General features: G+C 42.1%; 1 protein-coding gene across 4 annotated transcripts in view; it reads left to right on the forward strand.

The window, feature by feature from the left end:
* The window catches only part of LOC116315026 (BEN domain-containing protein 5-like), a 349,188-nt gene extending 324,000 nt beyond the window's left edge, over positions 1–25,188 (forward strand). Inside the window, exons 1-7 of one of the 4 annotated variants that reach the window (XM_039607496.1) lie at positions 10,372–10,427; positions 10,551–10,609; positions 11,677–11,807; positions 12,777–13,254; positions 15,189–15,337; positions 18,216–18,429; positions 18,608–25,188. In XM_039607496.1, the coding sequence (XP_039463430.1) occupies positions 11,718–11,807; positions 12,777–13,254; positions 15,189–15,337; positions 18,216–18,429; positions 18,608–18,804 (1,128 nt within the window). In that variant the 5' untranslated portion in view covers positions 10,372–10,427; positions 10,551–10,609; positions 11,677–11,717 and the 3' untranslated portion in view covers positions 18,805–25,188. Of the gene's footprint in view, positions 1–10,318; positions 10,610–10,667; positions 10,849–11,676; positions 11,808–12,776; positions 13,255–15,188; positions 15,338–18,215; positions 18,430–18,607 lie in introns of those variants that run through there. The other 3 variants (XM_031725754.2, XM_039607495.1, XM_039607494.1) reach the window with 3 other exon arrangements.
* Positions 25,189–25,626: the final 438 nt, after the last annotated feature.

Below are 25,626 nucleotides of genomic sequence, written 5' to 3' on the forward strand. Positions count from 1 at the left end.
CTAAATAAAAAAGGAGCTTGGTGTTTATTTCTCTCAGAAACAGTTCATAACTTCCCTTCAACTCATTCATGTCACCTAAAAAAAGGTAAACCTGTTTCTCCATCACCAGTTCAGCTCTGATGATTCAGTAAGGTCATCTCCTGGTTTCGACCAGCCGCTTCTACAGCTGTGGCTCCAGCAAACATCAGCTGATACTAGAAATTAAAATCAAATGAATTCTAACAACAGCTGATCAAGCTTAAACGTGCTGCTGTTGTTTAGCGCGATAAACAAACAAGAGAGAAAAGCCGATCATTGATCAGTTTCATGACTGAAGTTTGAACAGGCGAGAGAATGACAGGGAGGCTGTCATAAAGTTCAACATCAGTAACTTAGCGCGCACACAGCTGTATAGAAACTCCATCGTGCTAGCTACCACGCAGTACGAGTTATTATAACTGATTGTAAAAAGTCAGCACAACGAAAATAAACTACACCTAAACTCGGTTTATATCTGACCCAAATAGAGTGCAGGTCATAACTTCTTACCTGAAATTCAGTTCACCTCACGCTCCGACCGGCAGCCGCCTGCTTCTCCTGCCTTCGGTTTCCCTGATCCACGATCTACCACCGGTCGATCGGCGGTCGCGCTCGCCGCCTCGTTCCCCGCATGTTCTTTCTGACACACACCGGTGGATAGCTGCCCTCGGTTGTAGCTCGGCGTCAGCGATCACCAAACAACTCAGTTATTTTTCCACATCGACCAGCATCTGGACAATCCACCGCCTTTCACTGTTTGTACCGTTACTAAAAAAACCCTCATCGGCTCATAAAAACGAAAAATAAGTCCAGCTATGACCCTGAGTCAAAAGACAGCCAGCTCGGGTTAGCTAGCTACCTGTCTAGCTCTTTGCAGGCACCGAAAACATCAGAGCTAATATGGGATGTCTTGGTAACACGAGCAGATATTTGAAGTTTACATCTGGCCAATCCACCACCTTTCACTGTTTATACCGTTACTAAAATGAATAAATAAATAAATCATCGGTCCATATAAACGAAAAATAAGTCCAGCTAAAACACATACTGTCGGCGAGCGACCGGTGCTGACACGAGTTTCACCCGCCTCAATATAAGCCAAGCCTGGGTGCTTTTTCACGAAGGGTCGCTAGCGGTGCTAGCTAACTATGCTAGCGGCGCTAGCTAGCTAGCCGACTATCAGCAACACATAAGAGAACTGCTGCTAAATAAACTACACCTAAACTCGGTTTATATCTGACCCAAATAGAGTGCAGGTCATAACTTCTTACCTGAAATTCAGTTCACCTCACGCTCCTGCCTTCGCTTTCCCTGATCCACGATTGACCTCCGCGTTAGCAAACACCGGTCGATCGGGCGGTAGCCTCACCGCCTTTTATGTCTCGTTCGCGGCATGTCCTTTCTGTCACACACCGGTGGATAGCTGCCCTCTGTTGTAGCTCCACCACCAAACAACTCAGTTATTTTTTCCACATCGACCAGCATCATCGGCCCATATAAACGAAAAATAAGTCCAGCTAAGACACAGACCCTTGCCGGCGATCGGGCGATTAAACAAATTTTAGCCACCTCACTATCAGCCAAGCCTGGGTGGTTTTTTCACGAAGGGTCGCTAGTCGCGCTAGCTAGCTAAGCTAGCGGCGCTAGCTAGCTAGCCAGCCGCTATCAGCAACACATAAGAGAACTGTTGCTAAATAAACTACACCTAAACTCGGTTTATATCTGACCCAAATAGAGTGCAGGTCATAACTTCTTACCTGAAATTCAGTTCACCTCACGCTCCTGCCTTCGCTTTCCCTGATCCACGATTGACCTCTGCGTTAGCAAACTGCGGACGATCGGCGGTAGCCTCACCGCCTTTGTATGTCTCGTTCACGGCATGTCCTTTCTGTCACACACCGTGGATAGCTGCCCTCTGTTGTAGCTCCACCACCAAACAACTCAGTTATTTTTTCCACATCGACCAGCATCATCGGCCCATATAAAGCGAAAAATAAGTCCAGCTAAGACACAGACCCTTGCCGAGCGATCAGGCGATTAAACAAATTTTAGCCACCTCACTATCAGCCAAGCCTGGGTGGTTTTTCACAAAGGCGCTTAGCTAGCTAAGCTAGCGGCGCTAGCTAACTAAGCCGGCTATCAGCAACACTTAAGAGAATTGTCGCTAATATGGGATGTCTTGATAAAACGAGCAGATATTTGAAGTTTACACACCTACATTCTCGCCTGAAAATATCTTAAAATTGTATTTTGTGACCTAGAAACACGAATAAAAGACATATAAAACGAAGTGGTGTCCGCCATTGTTTGACTCGGTAGAGGCATGCTATGAATTGTGGGATATGTAGTTTTCACCAAGCATGGCACCCTTTAGGCCGTACTACTCCCGGTATACCACTAGAGAGAGCCAACACACCACAAATGAAGTCTGTTTCTATGGTGCCAAAAGCAGAATCTTTCTCAGGAGCCTAGAAATTGGCCTAAATTTGCACTAAAATCTAAATATTTCAAAAACTATAAAAGTTATAAACACCAAAAGTCGCACCATACTAGCCCAGCTCCAGCCGCACAAAATGATGTAACATATGTACCCCTATTGTCAAAACTGTTTGGCAGAGGAGCTGGAAAATTTTCACTAAAATATTAATATTTAAAAAACTATAATAGTCATAAACACCAAAAGTCATAGCACACCATTCCAGATCCAGCCGCACAAAATGAGGTAACATATATGAAGCTTTTCTCAAAACTGCGGGCGTGATACGTGCGAAATTTAGGCGGAAGATGGAGAATAATAATAATAATAATAAGAATAATAAATCCGACGAATAGTAATATGTGTGCCTCTTGGCATAGGCACACATAATAAGAATAATAAGTCTACGCTGCGGGACTGTTTTGATCACGCGGACTGGGAAATGTTTCACGTGGCTGCTAAAGACATCGATGAATACACAGACTCAGTCTGTGGATTTATCAGAAAATGCGTGGAAGATGTCGTCCCATCCGGAACAGTTAAATCCTTCCCAAATCAAAACCCTGGATTAGCGGAGATGTTCGCGACGGCGCTAGCGGCACGGAGCACCGCTTTTGCCTCCGCGAACACATCGGACTACAAACACGCACATTACCAACTCCGGAAGACGATCAAAGCAGCCAAACGTGAGTACAGGGACAGGGTGGAGCAACAGTTTGACAACCCTCGGAGTATGTGGCAGGGACTAAACACGATCACAGACTTTAGAGGAAAACCAGCACACCGCAGACCACGGCCTCTCTGTGTGAGGATCTAAACGTATTCTACGCTAGATTCGACACAGCGAACACCAGGAGACCGGACAGTGTGCGCACCGCTGGATGACGTCAGTGCGCACACTGTGTCTGAGGAGGATGTGCGGAGGTACTTCAGGAGAGTGAACCCACGCAAAGCTACTGGTCCGGACGGGATTCCCGGCCGCGCCCTCAAGTCATGCGCGGCTCAGCTGGCTGGAGTGTTTACACATATCTTCAACCTTTCCCCTCTCTCTGTCTGTAGTCCCAGCCTGCTTCAAAATGGCCACCATCGTCCCTGTACCCAAATCCTCCACCATCTCATCATTGAACGACTGGCGACCTGTAGCCCTGACCCCCATCGTGAGCAAATGCTCGAGAAGCTGGTCAGGGACTTCATCTGCTCCGCACTACCCGACTCACTGGACCCTCTACAGTTCGCATACCGCCACAACAGGTCCACTGATGATGCCATAGCCCTGACACTCCATGCTGCCCTGTCACACCTGGAGAAGAGAGACACGTATGTGAGAATGCTGTTTGTAGATTACAGCTCAGCATTCAACACCATCGTTCCCTCGAAGCTGGACAGGAAACTGCAGGATCTAGGACTGAGCAGCTCCCTCTGCAGCTGGATCCTTAACTTCCTGTCTGACAGACGCCAAGTGGTCAGACTGGGCAGCACCACCTCATCCCCATCACACTGAACACTGGTGCTCCACAGGGGTGTGTACTGAGCCCTCTCCTGTACTCACTCTACACCCACGACTGCACGGCCACTAACAACTCCAACATCATTGTGAAGTTTGCGGACGACACTACAGTGGTGGGTCTTATCACCAACGGTGATGAGACAGCCCACAGGGAGGAGGTCAGCGCCTGACCCACTGGTGTCAAGACAACCATCTCACCCTCAACGCCGCAAAGACAAAGGAGCTGATAGTGGACTTCCGGAGGTGCAGAGGAGTACACACCCCATCACCATCAACGGCGCGCCCGCTGTGAGAGAGTGAGCAGCTTCCGCTTCCTTGGTGTACATCTGGCCGAGGATCTTACGTGGTCAGTACACATAAACAAGACAGTGAAGAAGGCGCAGCAGCGCCTCTTCTTTCTCAGGAGACTGAAAAGATTCGGCATGAGCCCCCGCATCCTCAGGACCTTCTATCGCTGTGCCATTGAGAGCATCCTCACTGGATGCATCACCACCTGGTATGGCAACACCACCGCTTACAACCGCAAAGCTCTCCAGAGAGTAGTGCGGTGTGCTGAACGGATAATTGAGGTGAGCTTCCCTCCTCCAAGACATCTACAGGAAGCGGTGCCTGAGGAAAGCGGGAGGATCATCAAGGACTCCAGTCACCCCAGCCATAAACTCTTCAGACTACTTCCATCAGGAAGGAGGTTCTGCAGCATCCGGTCCCGAACCAGCAGACTGAGAGACAGCTTTTTCCACCAGGCCATCAGACTGCTGAACACGACATAGACACCTCACCCTCACTACTGGAACTTCAACATTATGCACTCCATACTGTACATTAATGCCACTGTTTTGCACATACCTACCTCTGTATATTTTATATATCTTATTTTATTGTTTACTCTATTTCATTTGTAAAACATGTATATACACACTCACACACACACACACACACACACACACGTAGAAAAACATATTTAGTACACACATTCAGTAATGTATATCCTTTATATATGGTACATATATTTATTACTTTTAGATTAACCATTTTATATTTTGCTTGTTGCACGTTATTGTATTTTGCACAACTCTGTTGCTTGTGAAGCTTGCACACAAGAATTTCACTCGCATGTACTGTACCAGTGTACCTGCACATGTGACGTGACAATAAAGGTGATTTGATTTGATTTGATTTGATTTGAAATCCGACGAATAGTAATATGTGTGCCTCTTGGCATAGGCACACATAATAATAAATCCGACGAATAGTAATATGTGTGCCTCTTGGCATAGGCACACATAATAATAAATCCGACGAATAGTAATATGTGTGCCTCTTGGCATAGGCACACATAATAATAAGAATAATAAATCCGACGAATAGTAATATGTGTGCCTCTTGCATAGGCACACATAATAAATCCGACGAATAGTAATATGTGTGCCTCTTGGCATAGGCACACATAATAAGAATAATAAATCCGACGAATAGTAATATGTGTGCCTCTTGGCATAGGCACACATAATAATAAATCCGACGAATAGTAATATGTGTGCCTCTTGGCATAGGCACACATAATAAATCCGACGAATAGTAATATGTGTGCCTCTTGTCATAGGCACACATAATAATAAATCCGAGGAATAGTAATATGTGTGCCTCTTGTCATAGGCACACATAAAAAGCGCTCTCTCACCCAGGAAACACGCAGAGAGAGCGCGTCACCCTGTAACCATGGCAAGCGTAACGCTGCCGCCTGGAACAACATTACGTAGCTGTCAAACAAACCCAAACAGTCCTGACCCGCGATAATATGAAACAGGGAAGTACCGCCGTGTAATCCATTTATTTCAACAAAGTAACTGTATTCTGAATACCACCTTTTTAAACGGTAACTGTAACGGAATACAGTTACTCATATTTTGTATTCTAAATACGTAACGGCGGTACATGTATTCCGTTACTCCCCAACACTGTGGGCAAGAGGGTTGTTTCCCTGTTCCTTAAGGTGGGGAACTAGTCCTATTATTTTCAGGTATGGTCACATAGGCAATGACAGTGAGACCTTGTGGGGTGTGATCTTAGGAATGGCCTGTCAGATCTGAATCTGAGTGGTGTTACATTGCTGGATTTCTGTGATAATCATAGTTTGTCCAAAACAAACACATGCACTTGGCATTAAGGCAAGCTCTGTGGCAGGTCAATAATCAGTTTTGTAGTGATATAACTGGAGCTGTAGCAGCACGTCTTAGACACTGCGATGTACAGAGTAGTGAAACTGTCAACTGATCACCACCTGGTGGTGAGTTTGGTCAGGGAGTAGGGGAAGATCCTGGACAGGCCTGGTGTTCCAGTACATAAAGTGAGGGTACATGAGGTCCCGGTCCTTGAGTTCTTCAACTCCCACCTCCAGCAGAACATCAACAGCATTCTGCAACAGGCTGGGGGGACTGAATACAAATGAACCGTGCACCTCCACTGCTGAGCTACCTTTATGGAGCTGTGACCGTAAGGTGGTTGGTGCAGGTGGTGGACCCTTGAAGTGAAGGGAGTCAAGATTAAGAACGAGTCCTATCAGACTTGGTTATATGGGATAGTAGATGCAACTGAAGGGAATCAACAGAATGTCGCATTGACAATACCTGACTCAAAAACTTAGGTATGGAAGGTATTCAGAGAGGTCATAGAACAAGACATCAGATGCCTTAGAAGAAGAAAGCAGTGAGAATCAGAATCAGAGAGACTTTATTTATCCCCAAGGGGCAATTAAGAGAATGTAGTGCTGTTGACTTGAAATGAGGACAGGCCAGGCAGTGGAAGGAATACTTTTAGGATCGCCTCAATCCCACTAACATGCCTTACATAGAGGAAGCAGTCTGGTGATGAGGGGATGACTTGAGGTTACTGAGGTAGCTAAACAACTCCTCAGTGGCAGAGCTTCTCGTCGTGGAACTCTGTTAATTGTGCTAACAGTCCGTCCAAGAAATCTGTGCTAGAGACTTAGTAAGGGAAATGCTAGAATTTTATTTGTGTTACTTAGCACTAATTAGCAGGTATCTGTCTCTGTGCAGCACACTCATAGAGAACATGGATGCACCTTGTTAATGTGCAACTTCCCAGAATAAGTTACTAATTTAGCTGCCACCTTATTGTACAAATATCATCACTTCTGGCTACAAAAAAACAAGATGACAATGTTTTTATTTGTAAAATTTAGGGTTCGGAACAGCACATACGAAGGCCGTCACTCTGACTTCAATCAACAATGAGTAATGGGGCTTTAACACAGGATGTAGCACTTTAACGCTTGCTGCTGGGTCCAGCACACAGTTCAATCCCAGATTACCCCAGAGCAGAAGGTGGAGGCGAAGCATAGCTGGAGTTTCCAAAACTTTCAGTGGGTATCTGTGTTTTCTATGCATCCTTTGTTCTTTACCTCAAGAGTTTTAAAAGATTCATAAAGCTATTAGCACACAACAAATCTAAGGTGCATTTAAACAAGGCGCCAATTTACAATAGGCTATGTAACTGTCAAAACCAGAGTTATAATAGTTTTTTAGGTTTTGTTTTTATTTGCTTTTAAATTTCATTTTCAGTTTAGTTTAATTTTAGTTTCAAGAGTGGGTACGCTCACTTCAGTTTCCCAAATATAATTCTGTTCATGTGGATGAAGTGTTTTCAGTGGGAGAAACGTCTCATCACTCATTCAAGTGACTTCTTCAGTTTTTGGGGGATTTTCTTTACCTGGATGATTGAGTTTTATGTTTGTGAATTTGATAACTGGAGAACGAGGCTACATAGGAGTTTGAAACTGATACCGTGGGTGTTTCTCCCCTAAATCTCTGATGCATTTGAATCTGTTCCCTTCATCACACGGGGTCACCACAGCGGGCAGCTCCACATGTTTGATTTGGTGAATTTTTACACTGACACATCCCCAAAGGAATTTTTGTCTCCTCCAAGGATGTTTTACTTGTGAGGCAAATATGTAATCACTACACTATGGAGCCAGCAACGATATAATTTATTTACTTTAGGCACAAGATATAAACTTTTCCTGCATTTCACCATCCTGCCTGCTGACCAGCTGAATGGATCCTTTCTGTTGGCTGCACAGGCAGTCACTGCAGTACACAGCGGTCAACATTCACATTTGTTGACCCTTTGAACGTTGACCACTGTGTCCGCAAGAGCTCCCGAGTTGTGCGCAGCACAGCGCTTGCACTTTGCACTGTGCAGCAGCAGACCATTGTACCCCCACACGGGTTTCAGCATGAAGTGCATCCCGTGTTCCATGTAAAAGCACCTTGACTCGTCCAAACCACATTCATGGAAGGCTTTCATTAATTACACGTGTTACCACAGTGAAACAGAAACAGAGTGAAGCATCATGCTCAGCTCTGCGTAATATGTATTTGATGCCATAGTTAGACATATCTGAGATCTATATGTCGGAGATCTTTTTCTCATACTTATCTGTTTACCAGGCTGTACGGTTGTGTTTCTTTTCTTATTCCTAAACCAGACAAGAACATTTGTCTTAAATTAGTTTATGAAAGACAGAATTCAGAATCTAATAAGCTCCAGATGTGAAAAGGATCATCGGGTGGGGTGGGGGGCTGGGGGGAGTACTGTAGGCAGCAATTTTTTTTCTTCTAGAAAGAAAAAAATATTTGGATGATGTAGCTGTTGTTGCTGATGATGCTTGCTTGTTATCAGAAGGTGAAAAAAGTAAAAACACCTGTGTAGGTTGACCATGGTAGTGTGTGCTTTTATATATTTAGAACTAAATCAATACGGTGTTGTACATTTATTGGGTGTGCAATATATTGGTAATTGAGACTGGCAACAGTTGCAATAAATCTTATTACACCAGTCAGAAACATGACACACATACCGCAAATTCTCAGTTATTGATCTCGTGTTTTAAACCACAGTCTTTAGTGGATCGCTGCATTTGTGTCCCGTTTTATTACTGCTGCACATCTATTTCGTGTGTTTACAGTATTTAAGGTATGCTTATCGTGTCTCTGAACATACTGGAATCTCTGGAGCACCTTTGTTGAAAAAATTGTTTACATTTTCATTTAGCTTCTCCAGGCTGCAGGAATGATATCGTGAGGTTTTAAACACTGGAGATGCTCTAGAAACTGACCCGCCTTATGCTGAAGGGCCCAGCTTCAAGGACGGGAGAGCCACTGAACAGAAGCTCAGATTAACAATAATCCCCTGTTCAATTTGTTGAGAACTTGCTCAAATCTCTTGTCTATCACTTCCATTCCTGTTATATTTTGCCAGGTGTGCCAGACTGCTCCACTTACTGTAGACACGCAAGATGCCTCTGCCTCAGCCTCAGCCTTCTAAATAACTGTCGGTCCATTCGCTTTAAAATGTGGAAGAATTCAGCTTTTGTAAATGTATAAGGAATGTGTTCAGCTTTGACAGTTCAGCTTATGGATTCTTCACAGAAAAGTGAAACGAGCTGGTCTCTCAAATCAATAACTGGCAGATGTAACTCTGCACTGAAAAGAGTTTCAAATGCTGCTCCAATAACTGCAACAAAATGAGAGGCGACGTAATATGTTTTTCAGAGTTATTGTCGTTGCTTTGTTTGTTTGGAAATGTTCTTGTATACATCAACAGACTCAGGGACGGGTCACACAGGAGAGTGAACAAACATCACGGGGAAGCTGGCATTTGAAAGAGGCCTAATCATAACTAAACTAAATGCCTGAAACTATGAAATGAAATATCAGACGTGTGGGGGGGGGAAAAGCCTCTATATAGTTCTGCATCAGTTACTTTTCAATTACAGCAGCCCAAGCAGAACGAAATTGTTAGTGTCATTTATCGACTGTGGTGCCCTCCATTAGAGTACCAACTGAGAGAAATCCATCCTGTTGTATAACCACCTGGCTGTCTTACAATAACAAAGAGTTCATTTCTGTCAGCTGGCCTTAAGTGTTTTGGGTGTTATACAAGGAACAGATGAGAAGTATACACCAGGAAACGCAGGAAAGCACACAGAGACCAGTAAAGTCTAACCAAGCAGGTAATCATCTTGATGGCTTTTCTGAAACAATTAGAAGACAGAGGTATATGCCAGGGGTGCCTAAATGAATGAGATGACAAATCATAAAAAGTTACAAATATTTTAAATATAAATATTTATTTGAGCAATTTTAAAATTAACAAAATAATAATAATAATAATAATAATAGTTTCTTTTAAATACCTTCGCACCGAGCACTTTCTAACAGCACAGTTAATATCATGTCTATTACTTATGCCTTGATGATCTACCCTGGTGATGTGGACCAGGCAAGAGTAGCCGAGCGCAGACAACATCCCCAACCCCCCTATGTGTATATTTTTTTAATACTTTGTGAGGAAAAACTGTCAACCATATCCAAAGTGCAGGACCAAAGAGAAGTAAATAATGTATGCTTTTATTAGATTCTTTGAAGACGATATGTGCTACGCGTTACCCGTTTCAAATGTGGACGATTTCAGACCTCTGCACAAAACAGATTTTGATAATCAGAAGGTGTATCTGGTTCACAGAACTGAAGAGAATGGCAGCGCAGGCCAGCCGTGCGAAGCACAGATCCTTGCCCTTGCAGGTAAGTTGTCCTCCTAACGCAGGAGATTTTCTCTTTTTTAACGCTTCTTTTCTCCGTCTGACCAAGTAACGCTGATGTGCGCGAAACTCAGGAATGTGTCAAACCAAGTGTTTTCTTTTTCTTTTTTTTGACCCGATCTGTCAGGACGTGATCAGCTGGAATCTGACACCGATAGCAACAACAACGTCCTCGGCTGTGGCTAGCTAGATATGCTAGTTAGATATGCTAAGATAAGTTTGGTATGTAGTCATACCTTGTTGTCGGTGTTTTATATGTTCTTTACACTTACGGCGCCGTGTCTCTTAAGTTACCCCTCTTGTTTGGGTTGGGTAGTATTGGTTGTGTCGCTAAATACGTGGCATGTAACATTAGCGACTCACAACGGTTGTTTACAACATGAAGCTAACGCTTGCTAGCTTGGTTTGTATTCGTTCCGTGTTAGCATGCTACTGCCGACGTACAGACGCAAGGCTGTCACCGTGTTATAAACATATTTGACAGCCGGTGACTGATCTGTCATTATTTTTGAGGCTCTCAAATGTAGTTGAGATGCCAATCCGGGAGCTTTGGTGGGCTGCAGTCTGCATGTTAGCTTTCTTATCGGCAGATTTGTGCCACAGAGGGGTTGCGGTGCTGCAGTCGTTGCAGACTACATACAGCAACCTGTCAGTAACATGTCAGCATCGCAGCCGTTTCATGTAGGTCTATCGTGCAAATGTGATTAAGTGTGCAGGCGAAATGCTTTTGCTCGTGTTTATTTGGAGTTGTAGAAATGTTTGCTCACGGTCGTTTTCTATGCACGATCTTTAGCTACATCACTAATCCCTGAGTCTGATCTGTCTGAGCTGGGAGATCGGTACAATGTCGCCAGCCCAGGACCATTTGTACCGCAGTCCTCTGACATGCTTACATTCCTACTTCATTTAATGCTAAAGTTGCCTTGATGAGGCAGAACGGAGAAGCTAACCAATACAGATGAGAGCACTTCCGTAGATACTTTGAAAATTCATGCAACTTTTTGGGGACTTTTACGAGTTTATTCTTGCTTCTATTTCCGGGGCTCACAGATACAGTAGAAGAATTTGAAGACAGTATAACACAAAAGAAGATGAAAATTCCCAAGATGTCCACGAAGAATTCAGGAAACTCCATCGAGAACAATTTTGGAGAGGAAAGAATGCCACTCAGGCATAAAAAGGTAGGAAGATCAGAGGTTGTTGTGCATTGCAGCAAACATATGTGTCTGCTGCAATGCACACATAATGCATCATTTATACAGTCAATCAAGGTGATTGACTGTATAAATGATCTAAATCAAAAGGTGTTTAGACTTGTTTATGTTAGTAGTATCATGATAGTCTATCACACTGGTCCGTGACATGCATTTGAGGAACCTTTACATTAAAACTAATTGCATTAAATATCATCTTTCAAATACAAAAATTACTCAGAGAAAACCCAAAAAAGTTAAGTAGTGAAAAAAGGCCACATCAACGCTCCAAGTATGGGAGTATGTATAACTTCACATTTAAATTTTTTGCAGCGATGCTCTGATATCTAAATATATCTATCAATGATACGTCACATTTTCATAAACTTGGCCGACACCCCAAATCCCCCACACTATTTTTACCATATGCTGGATTAACACAAATTCAGCACTCTGGACAGCTGCCCTTTCACAGACAAATCCTCTGAGCGGCTCATCAAAGAACTCTGTGACTCCTGTCCTCCCATTTCCTATTGAGATTCGCATGTCAAAACAAACAGTTTGAAGTCTGTCTGTCGTGTCATTTCAGACAGATTTGTGGTTTTACGTAATATTTTTCTTCTGTTTTGAGTGGCGTCAGTCACATATTTAGTCAGAGTCACAGCAAAGAATTTTACACAATACTGTCTTGATGCACGCTCAATCGTCTGGGTAAGAAAATCCCAGAAAATAAATTATTTTCTTCTGGAGTCAGCGTTTTTAAAGTTGAGACTGAAGAAGTCGATTGGATGAGTGATGAAGCGTGTCTCCTAATGGAAACACTACGTCCAGATGAACAGAATCGACTTTGTGGGAATACTTGTACATATAAATAAATATTTTAACAGGTCAGATTATAGGTCAGATTTCATTTTGCCAACCTATTTCCTCTCTAAATTGAGTTATTACTCTCCTCAGGCCCTGTCACAGGACCATGGACGCCCCCTTTCTAACTCATCCAAAAGCCTAGCGGCGGTAGTGGCTCGCCTAGAGAGAAATGCAGCCAGCTCCTGTATGGAGGGCGAGGAGGACCTGGATGAGGACCGGCTGGCTGAGGTGGGAGAGGATGCAGATGACGAAGATGATGATATGGAGGCAGAGCATCAGCGACATCATCACCAGCAGCAACAGCAGCATTTAGCGGTGGACACGGATTGTGTGCCTGAGGTGGCTGCCGCCGTTGTTCCCAGAGTTCTGTACGAGGAGCTGGTTCACAGCTACAGGCAGCAGGAAGAGGAGATGAGGAGGCTGCAGCAGGAGTTGGAGAGAACCCGCAGACAGTTGGTGCAGCAAGCCAAGAAGCTCAAGGAATATGGCAGCTTGCTGACAGAAGTCAAAGAACTGAGGGACTTCAACAGGAGACTGCAAGACGTACTTCTCATGAGACTGGGCAGCGGTGAGAGACCAGGAGCACCCACACACAAGCAAACACACCAGTTACCAGTACCACAAAGTTGATTAGTGAACTTTAACCTCGTCAGTTATTAAAGAAAACGTTTATATTTAAAATGAATACATATATAGTAAGAAAACTGACAAGTGAAGTGTTTCTTATACAGAAACATCTGAAGAGCAATAAGGCCGCAATTTGAGTGGAAGGAGATTAGCAGCAAGCGTGAGGATAGATATTAAATTTATTGTTCACTTTATGTCCACACAGCACAATAATTTTACCATCTCTCTCCTGACAAGGTCTGGATGACAAATGCCGACAATAATTTTTTTGCAATTATGTGCAAAAAAAAAAAAAAAAAAAGTGTAAAGATGAATGTCTGTGAAGGTTCTACACAGGTGTTTTTCTCGGATGGTGATGATGACGATGGCTGAGTGTCAGTCAGTTAATCTGCTTAAGAACTGATTCTTTTATAAAACGAGGGTCCTACCTGTTGACCTTCATGGATGAGTTATAGGTGTCTTTAAGTTTGATTTTTGTTACTGTATATGGGTGCCATAAATGTGCACATTCTATTATTGTCGCTGTTAGTGCTAGATCGCCATTGCAACTAACTGATCACGTTGTTTATTGCCACATGACACAAAACCTAACACATTGTTACGATTCCAAAAGATGGTTGAGCGATATGCCATAGCGCTGATTTACAATAAGGTAAATCAAGATAAGCCCTTACAATATTAGAGAAAGAACCAGACGATCCTCTTTGAGCAAGCACTTGGTGAGGGCGGGAAGGAAGAACACCCTTTTAACTGGAAGACACCTCTGGTTCAGGGAGGGGCAGCCGTCTATTGCGAACAGTTGGATGTGAGGAAAGAGGAAAAAAGAGACAAGGACAAAGCACGAGTGGAAAACCACGTTTTGATTTCACACAAGGCTTGAACCCCAGTCTGCTGGGTGAGGCTCATGTGTTTGACCCATTCATCCAACAGTACCTTGTCCCTCTTTTGCTTCTCCCACCACACACTAAGTATTTATTATGTCTTTCTCTCACAGTACAAAAGCTCTAAAGTCCTAACAAAGTGATGATCCTGGACTAATGTTATTTTGATTTAGGAATATTAGACACACAGTTATATCAGATAAGCCTAAAGAAAAGCACTAAGCTTAAATTTAAATCAGATACAGTATGTATAACCCAGTGTCCCATACAGATTGATCATAATTACCATAACAGGACTGGTTTCTGCCAGAATCAGGATAAGATAAAAACTGAAGAAACCTTTGGGGAATGATGTATACATGTGGAGAGAGATTATAATCCAAAGGGATTTTAACAGGTCCATTGCTGAAGTGGTAAATCCAGTACTGGAAGTTGAATAAAATGCACTGTGGTTGTGTGATTAAAAGTGGTGTCGTTGCAGTGCACAGTGCTGTACATACTCGAGCTCTGCCAGATGCTGGTCTTAACCTCAGACCCCCTGCAGATCTGAACAGAGGCGCCCAGCTACTGGCTAGACCATCTAATGGACAGGCTAAAGATTAAAGCACCCTGGGGTGCTGTCAGGCAGTGGATGGAGTGCGTTGACCGATATTAAAACTCATCAGCTACATTGGAGCTTAGCGTGGCCAGCCACCAAGCCAGCTTAGTTACTGGGCTAAAATAACTGCCTGTCACAAGGCACAGGGAAGCCTGTGCCCAAGGCGCATAGCAAGCAAACAAGCAGGTGGGCACTGTTCCAGCGGTGAAGGCAAAAAACCCTCACACTGTACTACTGTAAGAATTCAGGTGCTAGTAGCTGTTTACACCTAGCATTTATTCCCTCGTTCCCACTGTATTTTAGAATGTTTTAGTTTTGACAAGCTGCGTTAAGTGAAAACAGAGGTTTATTGTTGCTTTTATCTCCATAATTGTTAACGTCTCCTTTATCTCCTAGAGCCTATGCATGACAATGGCACCCAGACAATCAAGGCTGAAGTGGTTGAACCTATTGTTGAGGCCCAGGAGACATGCAGAGAAGAAGCCAACACCAGTTCCAGCTATTCACCCTCACCTAGAACAGTATACACCTGCAATGACGGCAAGGTATGTTTCTCTGAACTAAGAATTTCTGCGTATTTAATTGCATTTCCAGTTTTCCATTTTCGCTCCAACTAGTACACGAACAAAACCTTTATTATTAATTTGTGTAATTTCTTGTCTGTGCTGTTTCATGGCTGTATAAATCTGTCTTTTCATGCTGACATTAATTCTTTAAAGCAAAGTGAAAACAAGAGGATCTTGTGCACGAAAATTCAAACTGATGTCATAAAAGTGATTGCAAGGCTGTTAGCATAGTCCAGTTAATTTCATATTTTCTAATGTAGGAAAAAGAATTGCTCTTAAAGTTCACTCAGTAGTCAACAGGCCTGTTTTTTTTCAATTATTTTTACATATATTGAAGTGAACTTCTAATTTATAGTGTAGAGCAGAAAGGGTACTAGAACGCTGACTATGATGGTATCTTAATAACCAATTTTGAGAGCTTTGAATCATTTGGTCCCCTTTCATTTTTCCTTGTGGGTGGCTGTGAACAGTATCCTGATTTTACAGGAAGTGCTGTGTTTCCTCTTAACACCCGTGAACCTGGGAACATGCTGTCATAGTTGATCAGTCCTTTCCCCTAGCTGCCCTACCCTTGCAGGTAAACAAGGTTGAGAAGATTATTATTGTTCCTGCAAGCGCAGCCAGCATCATCGGTGTTTATTAGCCTGTTAGGGTTCTTTACTGCCCCCACTGCTGTAACTCAACCAGCGTCCTGTCGCTGATGACAGGAGGGGAATTGGTAGTACAAGCTCTGGGGCCTGCAGCCACTTCAAGCGTGAAGAACACTTGCAAATTAGAACTGTCCTACATGAGGGACCCCATATTAATTATTTGCACAAGAGGAATTTAAAGTGACTGGCAGGTTAACCCTACTGAGAGTGTGCTGGAAAGGGTGGGGAGGGGTGGTGGAAAAAGAAGAAAAAGAAGAGGCTTTTTCTATCTCGAGGGCAGCAAAAAGCTTGTCTGCTGGCCGGGGGCCTAAAGCACATTAGCTGCACAGGGAAAAGCCTTTTGGATGCTAGCCTAAAGACTTTACGGTGATAAGAGAGTAGAGAAGGGAACGAGAGTCACATATGCACCCCCTCCGGTGCAGTAGCTCACCTAGAAGACCAGGGCAGTCTGCCATGGCTGGCAATCAGCTTGAACTGTTTGGTCCGGGCTTACGCAATGTACAGTGACTGTGTAAAGAGCCACAGCCTAAGTTTGTAATGAAGGTAATCCACGCTACAAGAAGATAGTGGCCAGAGCTTGTTTACGTATCCTAGAGGGTGAAAGTGACCCTTCTTGGAAAGTTTGATTTAGTCTAAGCGGGAGGTGAAAGCTGAATGTGTCCTACCATAATTAGCATGTACTCTGTTTGTCTTCACACTACCAGAAGTTTACTAGTCTGTACAAAATCGCTGAGATTACACCATCGTTGACACAAGAAAAAGTAAAGCGCCATCAAGCTGCAAACACACACACACACACACAAACACACACATATTCTTCATTATATTTTGGGAAAATGATTAATGAAAAGCTTACGTTTTAAAAGTAAGCAGTCATTTAAAATCAATGAAAGGTTGAGGAAAGCTGTTCCAAAGTTTTTGGGCTACAACCTCAAAAGAGTGGTCCCCTCTGGATTTAAAATAAGAGCACAGAACAGTTAGGAGACCCCGATCAGATGATCGAAGAGGCCTACTGCTGTCAGTAGCTCAGGTATATATGCAGAGGCTTTGCCATGTTGGGCTTTATATCATATCAAATTTAAAAAAGGGGTGATGTGTAAGGGCCTGCTAATTTTTGTAAGCAGCCTAGCTACTGCATTTGGGATCAGTTGAAGGAGGCTGAGGAGGATGTATGTGTGTACTAAAAGTTCCAAATCATTGGATGGCAGTAAAGGTTTGATTTTTGTAATGTTTCTTGGATGAAAGAAACACGAGTAGATGAGCTCTGAGATGTGAGGTTTCAAACGCTGGTAAAAAATAATAGCAGGTCCTTAGCAGAGGGTTTGATATTGCCGGCGAGCGGCCCGATGTAATGACTGACCTCCTTAGAGAAGTTTTCAGGGCTGAATACAAGAGCCTGATGTCATGATGATGCCTAGCAACCATCTACCAACGGTCTAAAATAACCCATTTGTACCATTTACTCACCTATATCACATTATAAAAGCATTGTGTGATTTTTTTTTTGACTTCATGACAATGACTTCTCATCATATTATATCCACTGTCCACTGTTATTATGCATGATATATTATGACATCATGTTGCTTAGCAATCACCTACCAGTGGGCTAAAGGGACCCATTTATAGCATTTATGCACCTAAAATACATCAGTGACACCTTTCATTTCACAACAATAATATGTAACTTTTATAATTTTATAGTTATACAAATTTCATAGCTATGGGAAATTTGGGTGAGTTCAATTATATGTGCAAGTTTGTTATTTTTACAGAAAAATTATTTTTCTGCCCCAAATCATGAAAGACAGATTTTTTTTTAAGTTGTCTTCATGCTTTCCCGTTTGTCTTGTTTTTTCTCTTTTGGTCAAGAGCTATGAACATTTCTGTTCAACCATATCTGACTCAAAATCAAATTGCTGTCTCTTCCAAATTTGACCTGTAAAGAGTCACAGTTCGATCCTCAAAGTTTGATCCTCAGTTTGATCCTCAAAGATCTGGGTTTTTGCCCACTTTTTTCCCCACAAACAAACAGTTAAATAGATGTGAAGCTGTAATGTTCTTTATCTAAAACTAGTTGAGTGTCACAACAATAAATCCTGACACCGTGCTGGTGACAACTTACTGTTTGTTGTATAATGAGCTGTAGATGCAGAAGAAGAAGTTTCCAGTTATGCTTTTCACAAACCTTTGTTTTACGTCCCCAGGTACACCTTGGTGGTGGGATCTGGGTGGAAGAAGAGAAATGGCACCAGCTGCAGCGGACCCAGGGAGATTCTAAGTTCACAAAGAACCTGGCTGTAATGATCTGGGGCACAGAAACCCTCAAAAACCGCAGCGTCACTGGAGTGGCCACTAAAAAGAAAAAAGATGCCCTGCCTAAACCTCCACTGTCACCCAGCAAGCTGAAGATTGTCAGAGGTAAGACAAACTTTTCTTTTTTCTTTAAAATGTATATTTCAAACATTTGACAAACCCTTCTTTGGACGAGTTGCAAAAATGTTTTAGTAAAGGTAAATTCTTTAGCCTTAAGGCGAGGCCAAAATGAGCGTCTTTTAATTTGATGTGGTCTGATTACTCACACTCGCTCCTTCCCCAGAGTGTCTCTACGACAGAGTGTCTCAAGAGACAGCCGACAGTGCAGAGATAACGCAGAGATTGTCCAAAGTGAACAAATACATTTGTGAAAAGATAATGGACATCAACAAGTCCATCAAGAATGAGGAGCGGCGGGAGTCCAAGCTGCTCATCAGACAGACAGTCAAGATGGAGAACTTCACCTACGATGGCATATAGTGATCAACTGTCACGCCAGCGCCTTCTGCCCCCGCGTGGTCTGCAGGATATTGAGGGGACTTGATATGGGTGGTCGGGGGATGCTGTAACCATTTCAGGAGTGGTCGTATTTCTTTGGCACATCGGATTGGTTGTTATTTGAAATGTTAAAACAAAGAGGCCCCTTCGCCCGCCCCTCCGTAAAGAACCATCATCACATTTCTGTGAGCCCGCTTTTCTAATTGGCCGACAGACAGCTTTACCCAGTGGTTAGAAACTGAACATGTGAGCTAGCTTGATATAGGCTGGTGTGAGTGTTTTTATAAGCTTTACAGTGGCAGAAATGCAGATTCTTGAGGTTTGTGCATGTGTGTCAAAAGAGAAATTAGATGTGATTATTACTTTATTGTTCTGTGTCAGAACATAATTGTTGAGTCCTTGAACTTTTAAAAAGTAAGAGATTATTTCCCTGGGCGAACGAATGATGCTAGTTTGCATTGGAGCGTCGATGCGTGAGAGGTTGACTGTTATGGTGACTACTCAATAACTGCTGGGAGTTGGTGCGATTGGTACTTACTGCATAGAATGGGACATCAGGGTCTCAAATGCACAAGTCTTAATTAGTAACAGCCATATTTCATCTTGCAGCAGAGATTCTGTTGCTCCTAAAGAGATTAATTATGGGCGTGTGCTCCCACTTAACCGTATAACTTTATTATAAAGACAGCTTACTGAGATTAAATGGGACTCTGTCGAGTCTCTAGAATGCTGTATTTGTTTTTTATGTTTTTTTAATGTTGATCTTTATGAATATTTGCCATCCACGAGGGAGCACAGGAGACGTTTTGATTGGATATTTGTGTGTTACTTTAAGGAAACTTGACTGTTGAGTTGCAGTGGTACAGGCATGTTGACACCTAGAAAGGCCTTAAATGGATCTGGCAATCACCAGGCACTGATAGGCTCCTGGGTTTTCTAGTATGCTGTGATTGTAAATGTATTGTAAGCTGAAGTCACGATGCTTCATCTGCACTTTGCTGTGAGAATGTACGAGGTGGCCAGGTACTATTTTCTGTGTAGTTCACACCATTAAGTTTGGCTGAGCCGGACCGCTGCCCGGATGAAAATCGAGGCACAGTTCTGGTCATCGTCTTGTGGAAGCGGTGTTAGCTATGGGTAAAGCTGTCTGGAATACTATTTTGCTGCTGAAGCTGTCTGGCCCTGCTGAACCCCATAATAACCCCCTCTTGTTTAAGGCACGCCACTGGGGAATTAAAGTAAGGTTGCTCCAGTGACAACTTTCCCTGAGCTATGCCATCAGAACTTAGTCTCTTTCTTGTTCTTTCATGTTTTTATTCTCCTCTTCTGTTCTGTGTGTGTGTGTATATCTATGTATACACACACACTTTCTTTTTCTTTTTTTTGGATCCAAAATGGCTTGGGTGGCAATCTGCAGGCTGGAACTAAACGCTGCAGATTGAAATCTCAACTGTGACCTAGCTGTGGCTAACTGTGAATCTACTGCAGAGCTGCTCATCAAGCCTTTCTCCTCCTCACAGTCTAGATTCTCGTTTGTCTGTTGATTTATTTTTCTGTATCATATCGTCCGTCTCGGTTTTTGTTATTTCAGAAGTTCAGATCAGCCTTTTCTTAAGCTACTTTATTTCAGTGTACATAAGCAACTCTTTATTATTATTTTTTTCCACCAAACATTGATATTTCAATTTGTAGTCTTGTTACAGTTTCAAGCTTCTGGACGAGTTTGGTTTAGCAAATTGATGTTGTAATTCCACGTTACCTATCAATTTCTTGTGTTTCTTTGTACACTTTTTTAATTTTTTTTATATGAATTGTTGGCTTTAAGCTTGACGTTGTAATCGAACTTAGATCAGCTGAGTCTACAAACATATGTTTAAAAAAAAAAGTATCCCTCTCTCTTAGCCAAAGCGATCTCTGGAAAATGAGACAAGGCTTTTCTTAACACCCGATTTCAGCCGAGCCCGTACGTTATATTTACTATATCTGTTATTTGGCAAACCTCACTTAGGATCTACCTGATGATCACGCCATAGTAAGATAAAATTCTGTATTGTTAAACCATTGCGCTCCAACGGTTGAGATGCAGTAGTTAGATCAACACAAATCATTTACATTGAATGCACTTTAAATGGGCAAATTCTTCAATCTTAAAGAAATGTTTTTGTGGTATTTGTCCTTCTTTTTTTTTTATTATTAAACAAACAAACAAACATGTCCTCATAGATTAAGGCCTAACAATCATTGTATTATCATGAAGCACCTTAAGACATTTTTTTATGGTTTATTATGGCAAGAATGAGTTTTGGTACATTTTGATTCATTAGTCAGATTTGCCGCTAACATGCTTGATAGACTTTAGGGCTGCCCCACCCCCACCCCTCCAGAAGTCGGAACATTCTTGGTCGACCTGAAAAGGAAACACACACTTTACAGGAAGTGTCAGTCAGTCATTGGAAACTTTTTTTTTTCTCGCTTTTTTTCACACACAAAATCCAAAGCGTAGGAAGGTGACAGATAAATATTTGTCTGTCAGTCGTCAACCTCAAACATTGGTTTTTGTTTCAAATATGCAAGTAGGCGAATGTTGGCCACTTGGCATGGCCGCCGTCTTTAGACAGTCTGCTTACTAGTGATTGCAGCACAATCAGAATAATTACCTCTTTTGCTGCTGTTTGTAACAGGCAGTACGCTTTGTCCATGAGTTTGTATAATTTTTTTTTCTCTGATATGTAGCACGGTGTTAATGGTGTTACTTACAATGTTCTGTCTCAGCTTTCAAACCACTTTGTCGTGCTTGACAAAACACATGTTAAAATATGTTAAAATATATTTTGGATTAATTAGATCACTGTCACAAAAACTGTTCAACTAGGAAGATCTTTGGTCAGGGGCAGCCCTAATAGATTTAACAGGTTTCTTTAAAAAACTGCATTTCAGTAAGTTAAATTATCTCAGTAGTTGACTCTGCAACTCCGTCATGGCCTCAAAAGGAAACGGTTTAAAAAAAAAAAAAACTTAGTTAGAAAATTGATAACTACTACTATCTGCAAAATGTGATTCACCAGTATAAAAACTGACCAATGAAATGTGCAAGCTGACTGGAATATGTGCTTTAACCTGATGCTGGTAATGTATAAATATGACTCCTATAGAAATAATAGAGTATTTTTTACAAATGAGTGGTAATTGTGAGCCAAAGTATTGAATGCTGAGATCGAGCTAAAGACGGGGTTTAGAATCAGCAGGGTTTGCACAAACAAAACAAATTTTAAAAAAATGGCCCCGGCTCCAGTAACTGAGCGTAACGAGCCACCTTATAACGGCGATGTGTTATTGTTATACTGTTTGAGGGGGTTCCCTAGAAATTTCCCTTTTTCGGTGCCCTCTGATTTCTCGTTTTGTTTTTCCCTGTACAAAGGTTTATGTGCGCTAGGCTGTGCATTTTAAAAGAAAAGATTTCTGCTGTGCAAAGTACCTTTGCTAAAATTCTAAGACATTGTCGTGTATTGTATTTGTGTTTGTTTCTTTGTTGTTTATGCCAAAAGGGGAGGGGTGTGGTTAAAATGATGCTTAAAGAAAGACCATTAATAGAGCTATTACATCATCAAAAATGTTAAGGCCTGTTTCCTGGATGGCCATTAAGCCTAATCCTTTAACTAAAACCACCTTCAAAGGATGAAAGCTGTATGGAAGTACTGTATGTTTTTAACCCAGATTTGGCTTAATCTGTAAAGGCAAGGCCAATCTTTATCAAATGTACCGAGTCACTTGCAGAAGAGCGGTTTGGGTTTTTAGCAGCATATTAGTAACATACTGTACCGTTTTATTCACAAGCAGAGCCATTAATTTTGGCTTCGCGTCACGACACCAGACCAGTCGGTGCTTTCACCGTTACACTTAAGTAGTGATAGGCAGGAAACGCAACCTCGGTGGCTTTGCGATCGTCTTTTTATGCCACCTTTAGTTCTTTACTCTCCTGACATTCGTATGGACGATCCTGTCCTCCTCGCTGTTGTTTTGGCTTATGTTGTAAACACCTGTTTAAGCTGCAGAAGTGAAGAAGCTTTGTGTTGCTTTTTGACAGTTTGATTGAGGAAAAGGCGATCTGGTTTTAGCTTCAACGTGCGGAACAAGATAAATGGCTCGGTGCCACTGTTTTCAGAGCTAGGTGTACACGAGACACACGTTTGAGCCACAGATACAATGTCAGACTTGGTTTAAAATGAGAAAACGGGGAGGAACACATAGTTAGGCCTATATTTTTATTACAGTTATCAGAAAATTTGTATACAATCCACAAACCGGTTCTACTTCATCTAACTTCACCGTCCTACCTCATTGTTACTCTGGTGTTTGTTTGTCAGTGACTGTAAACTATGTGTGTATATTAAAAAAAAAATCTATAGGAAAAGGTATACCTGGTTACTCTCAACATGTACAGCATATTAAAAACTTGTAAAACACCTCAGTACACAAATATCATTCTTAGGAGGAAATCAGTTTTATTACCTGCTTAAAGATGCTGCTGTAAAGGGGTGTCTGTGTGAGGGGTCGTCTCCGAATATATATCTCCGCTCTTTGCTATGTTGTGCAGTTGATCAGTGGTTGTGTTCTGTCTCTGTATTGCATTCTGAGATTTTTACTGGTTGACGGTGCTACCAGCAAACAGTTCGAAAACTGATCTATCGGACCTCAAATGGTGCTGTTTTTCTATGTTTTTATCGTCATACGGCTATGTTTTATTCAGGTGTGTCAACCGCCACTATCCCCTCAGCTAACTCGAATTCTAAAGCCAAAATATTTCACAAAAATCGATAACCCTGCTTTTACTGTATCAACTATATGCTATCCATCCAAATATTGTAGATAGTGATTATATCCTCAGCTGTGAGTTTCAGAAGTACCTCAGAAGTTGCCGATTTCAAATGGATGCATCTGCTTTTAGCACCTGTTGTCTATCAATTTACATTGTTGCAGTGTATTTTCGGAAATATGCATTTTTACTGGTTAGATCAGGTTACACTATAGATGGTAGATGATTATTAGCTCACACTCAGATGTCGACGATGTGAAAGTTAGAGGAAGCCGCTGTTCACTGGTCGCATGCCACGCGGGAAATCTCAGTCGGACTGGGACGATGGAGTAGAAGAGGTCCTCAGCAAAAATCAAAACCGCACGTTAAGTTTGAGTCCATGTTAACCTCAGATTGTGTTATAGAAGAGTGATGGAATAACAAAATACCCACGTAGAGGAATGTGTCAACTTTTAAAATTTGGACCATGCCAAAAATGCGATCAGGGTATATTCATGAAGACTGTTTTTCGTCGACGTTCCTGTCCTCTTGAATAATTATCTGTGATTCCCCTGTTGCATCGCTTTTCCCTCACCGTCACTTAAATGTAACTTAAATGTTAAAATTATGCATTTAGTGTAAGAAAGTATTAACGATTGACTTACTGTGAGTAATTATACAAAGTGCATTATATTTTCTTTTACCCTGTACCAATGGAATCTTTTCTGCACCAAAGTGTTTTTTTCTGTTTTGTTTTTGTTTCTTTTATTGAGAGAAAAGGGTTGTGTCCCTTTTCAGTATGTTTCTGTGTTCTTACTGATGGTTATTGTTTTCATTTCCAACCGTGCTGGTGAACATGAAATGTGCTGGTACCTCTCTACTGTGGAAGAGCGTGTGTTCAGATACACAGCAGTCGGTTTCACGGAAGCACTTAAGCCATTCGTTGGACTGTTTTAATAATAGTTCAATTGTAAGCTTTGCTCTGGTCCAGGGTATTGACCCAGGGAGTTTGTGTGTAATTGAATTCCTATGCAGGTGTTGAGTTACTTACCTGGTACCACATCACTGTCGGGTACAGGGCCAACTGCGGAGATGGAAAACTGGGCCTTGAGATTGAGTCAAAGGGGACAAAGGCGACGTGACAAATCCATACAGACCTATTAATGACATTTTCATACTTGTATTAAGTGAGCTATACAGGGCTGCTTGGATATCTACCTGTCTGTACTAGGTATAAACGCATTGCAGTGATCATTAGGGAAAGACAGGGTTATTACTGTATGGAGTATTTCCAGTTGGTATGATAATGTGAAAAGAATTTCAAGACTTTTGGAGTTGACACTCCCTCATTATTATAGCCTCCCAGAGGCAACCCTACATTTTCAGAAAATGTTATAAGTATATGCGATAGAGAGTGTACATGTCTTTGCTAAACCGGCCACACCTCTGCTATGCGAGCAAGTCTTTGACGCTTAGCATCCTGTTCTGTGTTTTCTCTTGCTGCATTCAGGAACACCTGTTTAATGTATAGATAAACAGAAATAAAATTGAGACTTTTATTCTATCAGCACAAACCTCGTGTCTGTGGTTTTTTGGGTTGTTTTTTTTTTTGTTTGTTTGGTTGGTTGGGGGGTTTTTTTTGCTCATCTTCCTTTGAGGAAACTGTCAGATAAGACTGAAGAAATGCATCCCGATCCTTGTTACAGCCCTTTCTTCATTTTGTATTTATTTATTTTTTTCTTTTTTAATATGGAGAGTTTGTTTTTATCCATGCTAGCAGCATCACTACACCAGTTTGGTCCATGCACCCACATAAAATCTGGAAAACTGGAAAGCTCCTTGAGAGGCAGGCCACCTAGACCAAACAAGTTCAAGTATCTTGGAGTGTTATACACAAGCGATGGAAAGGCGGAGCGTGAGCTGGTGAATCAGCAGGAATGTGGGCATTATACTGGCCTGTTGACATGATGATGAGCCAAAAACCAAAGTTTTCAATTTACCCACTGATTTAT

The sequence above is a fragment of the Oreochromis aureus genome, linkage group 23 (assembly GCF_013358895.1).
Source record: "Oreochromis aureus strain Israel breed Guangdong linkage group 23, ZZ_aureus, whole genome shotgun sequence".
NCBI lineage: Eukaryota > Metazoa > Chordata > Actinopteri > Cichliformes > Cichlidae > Oreochromis > Oreochromis aureus.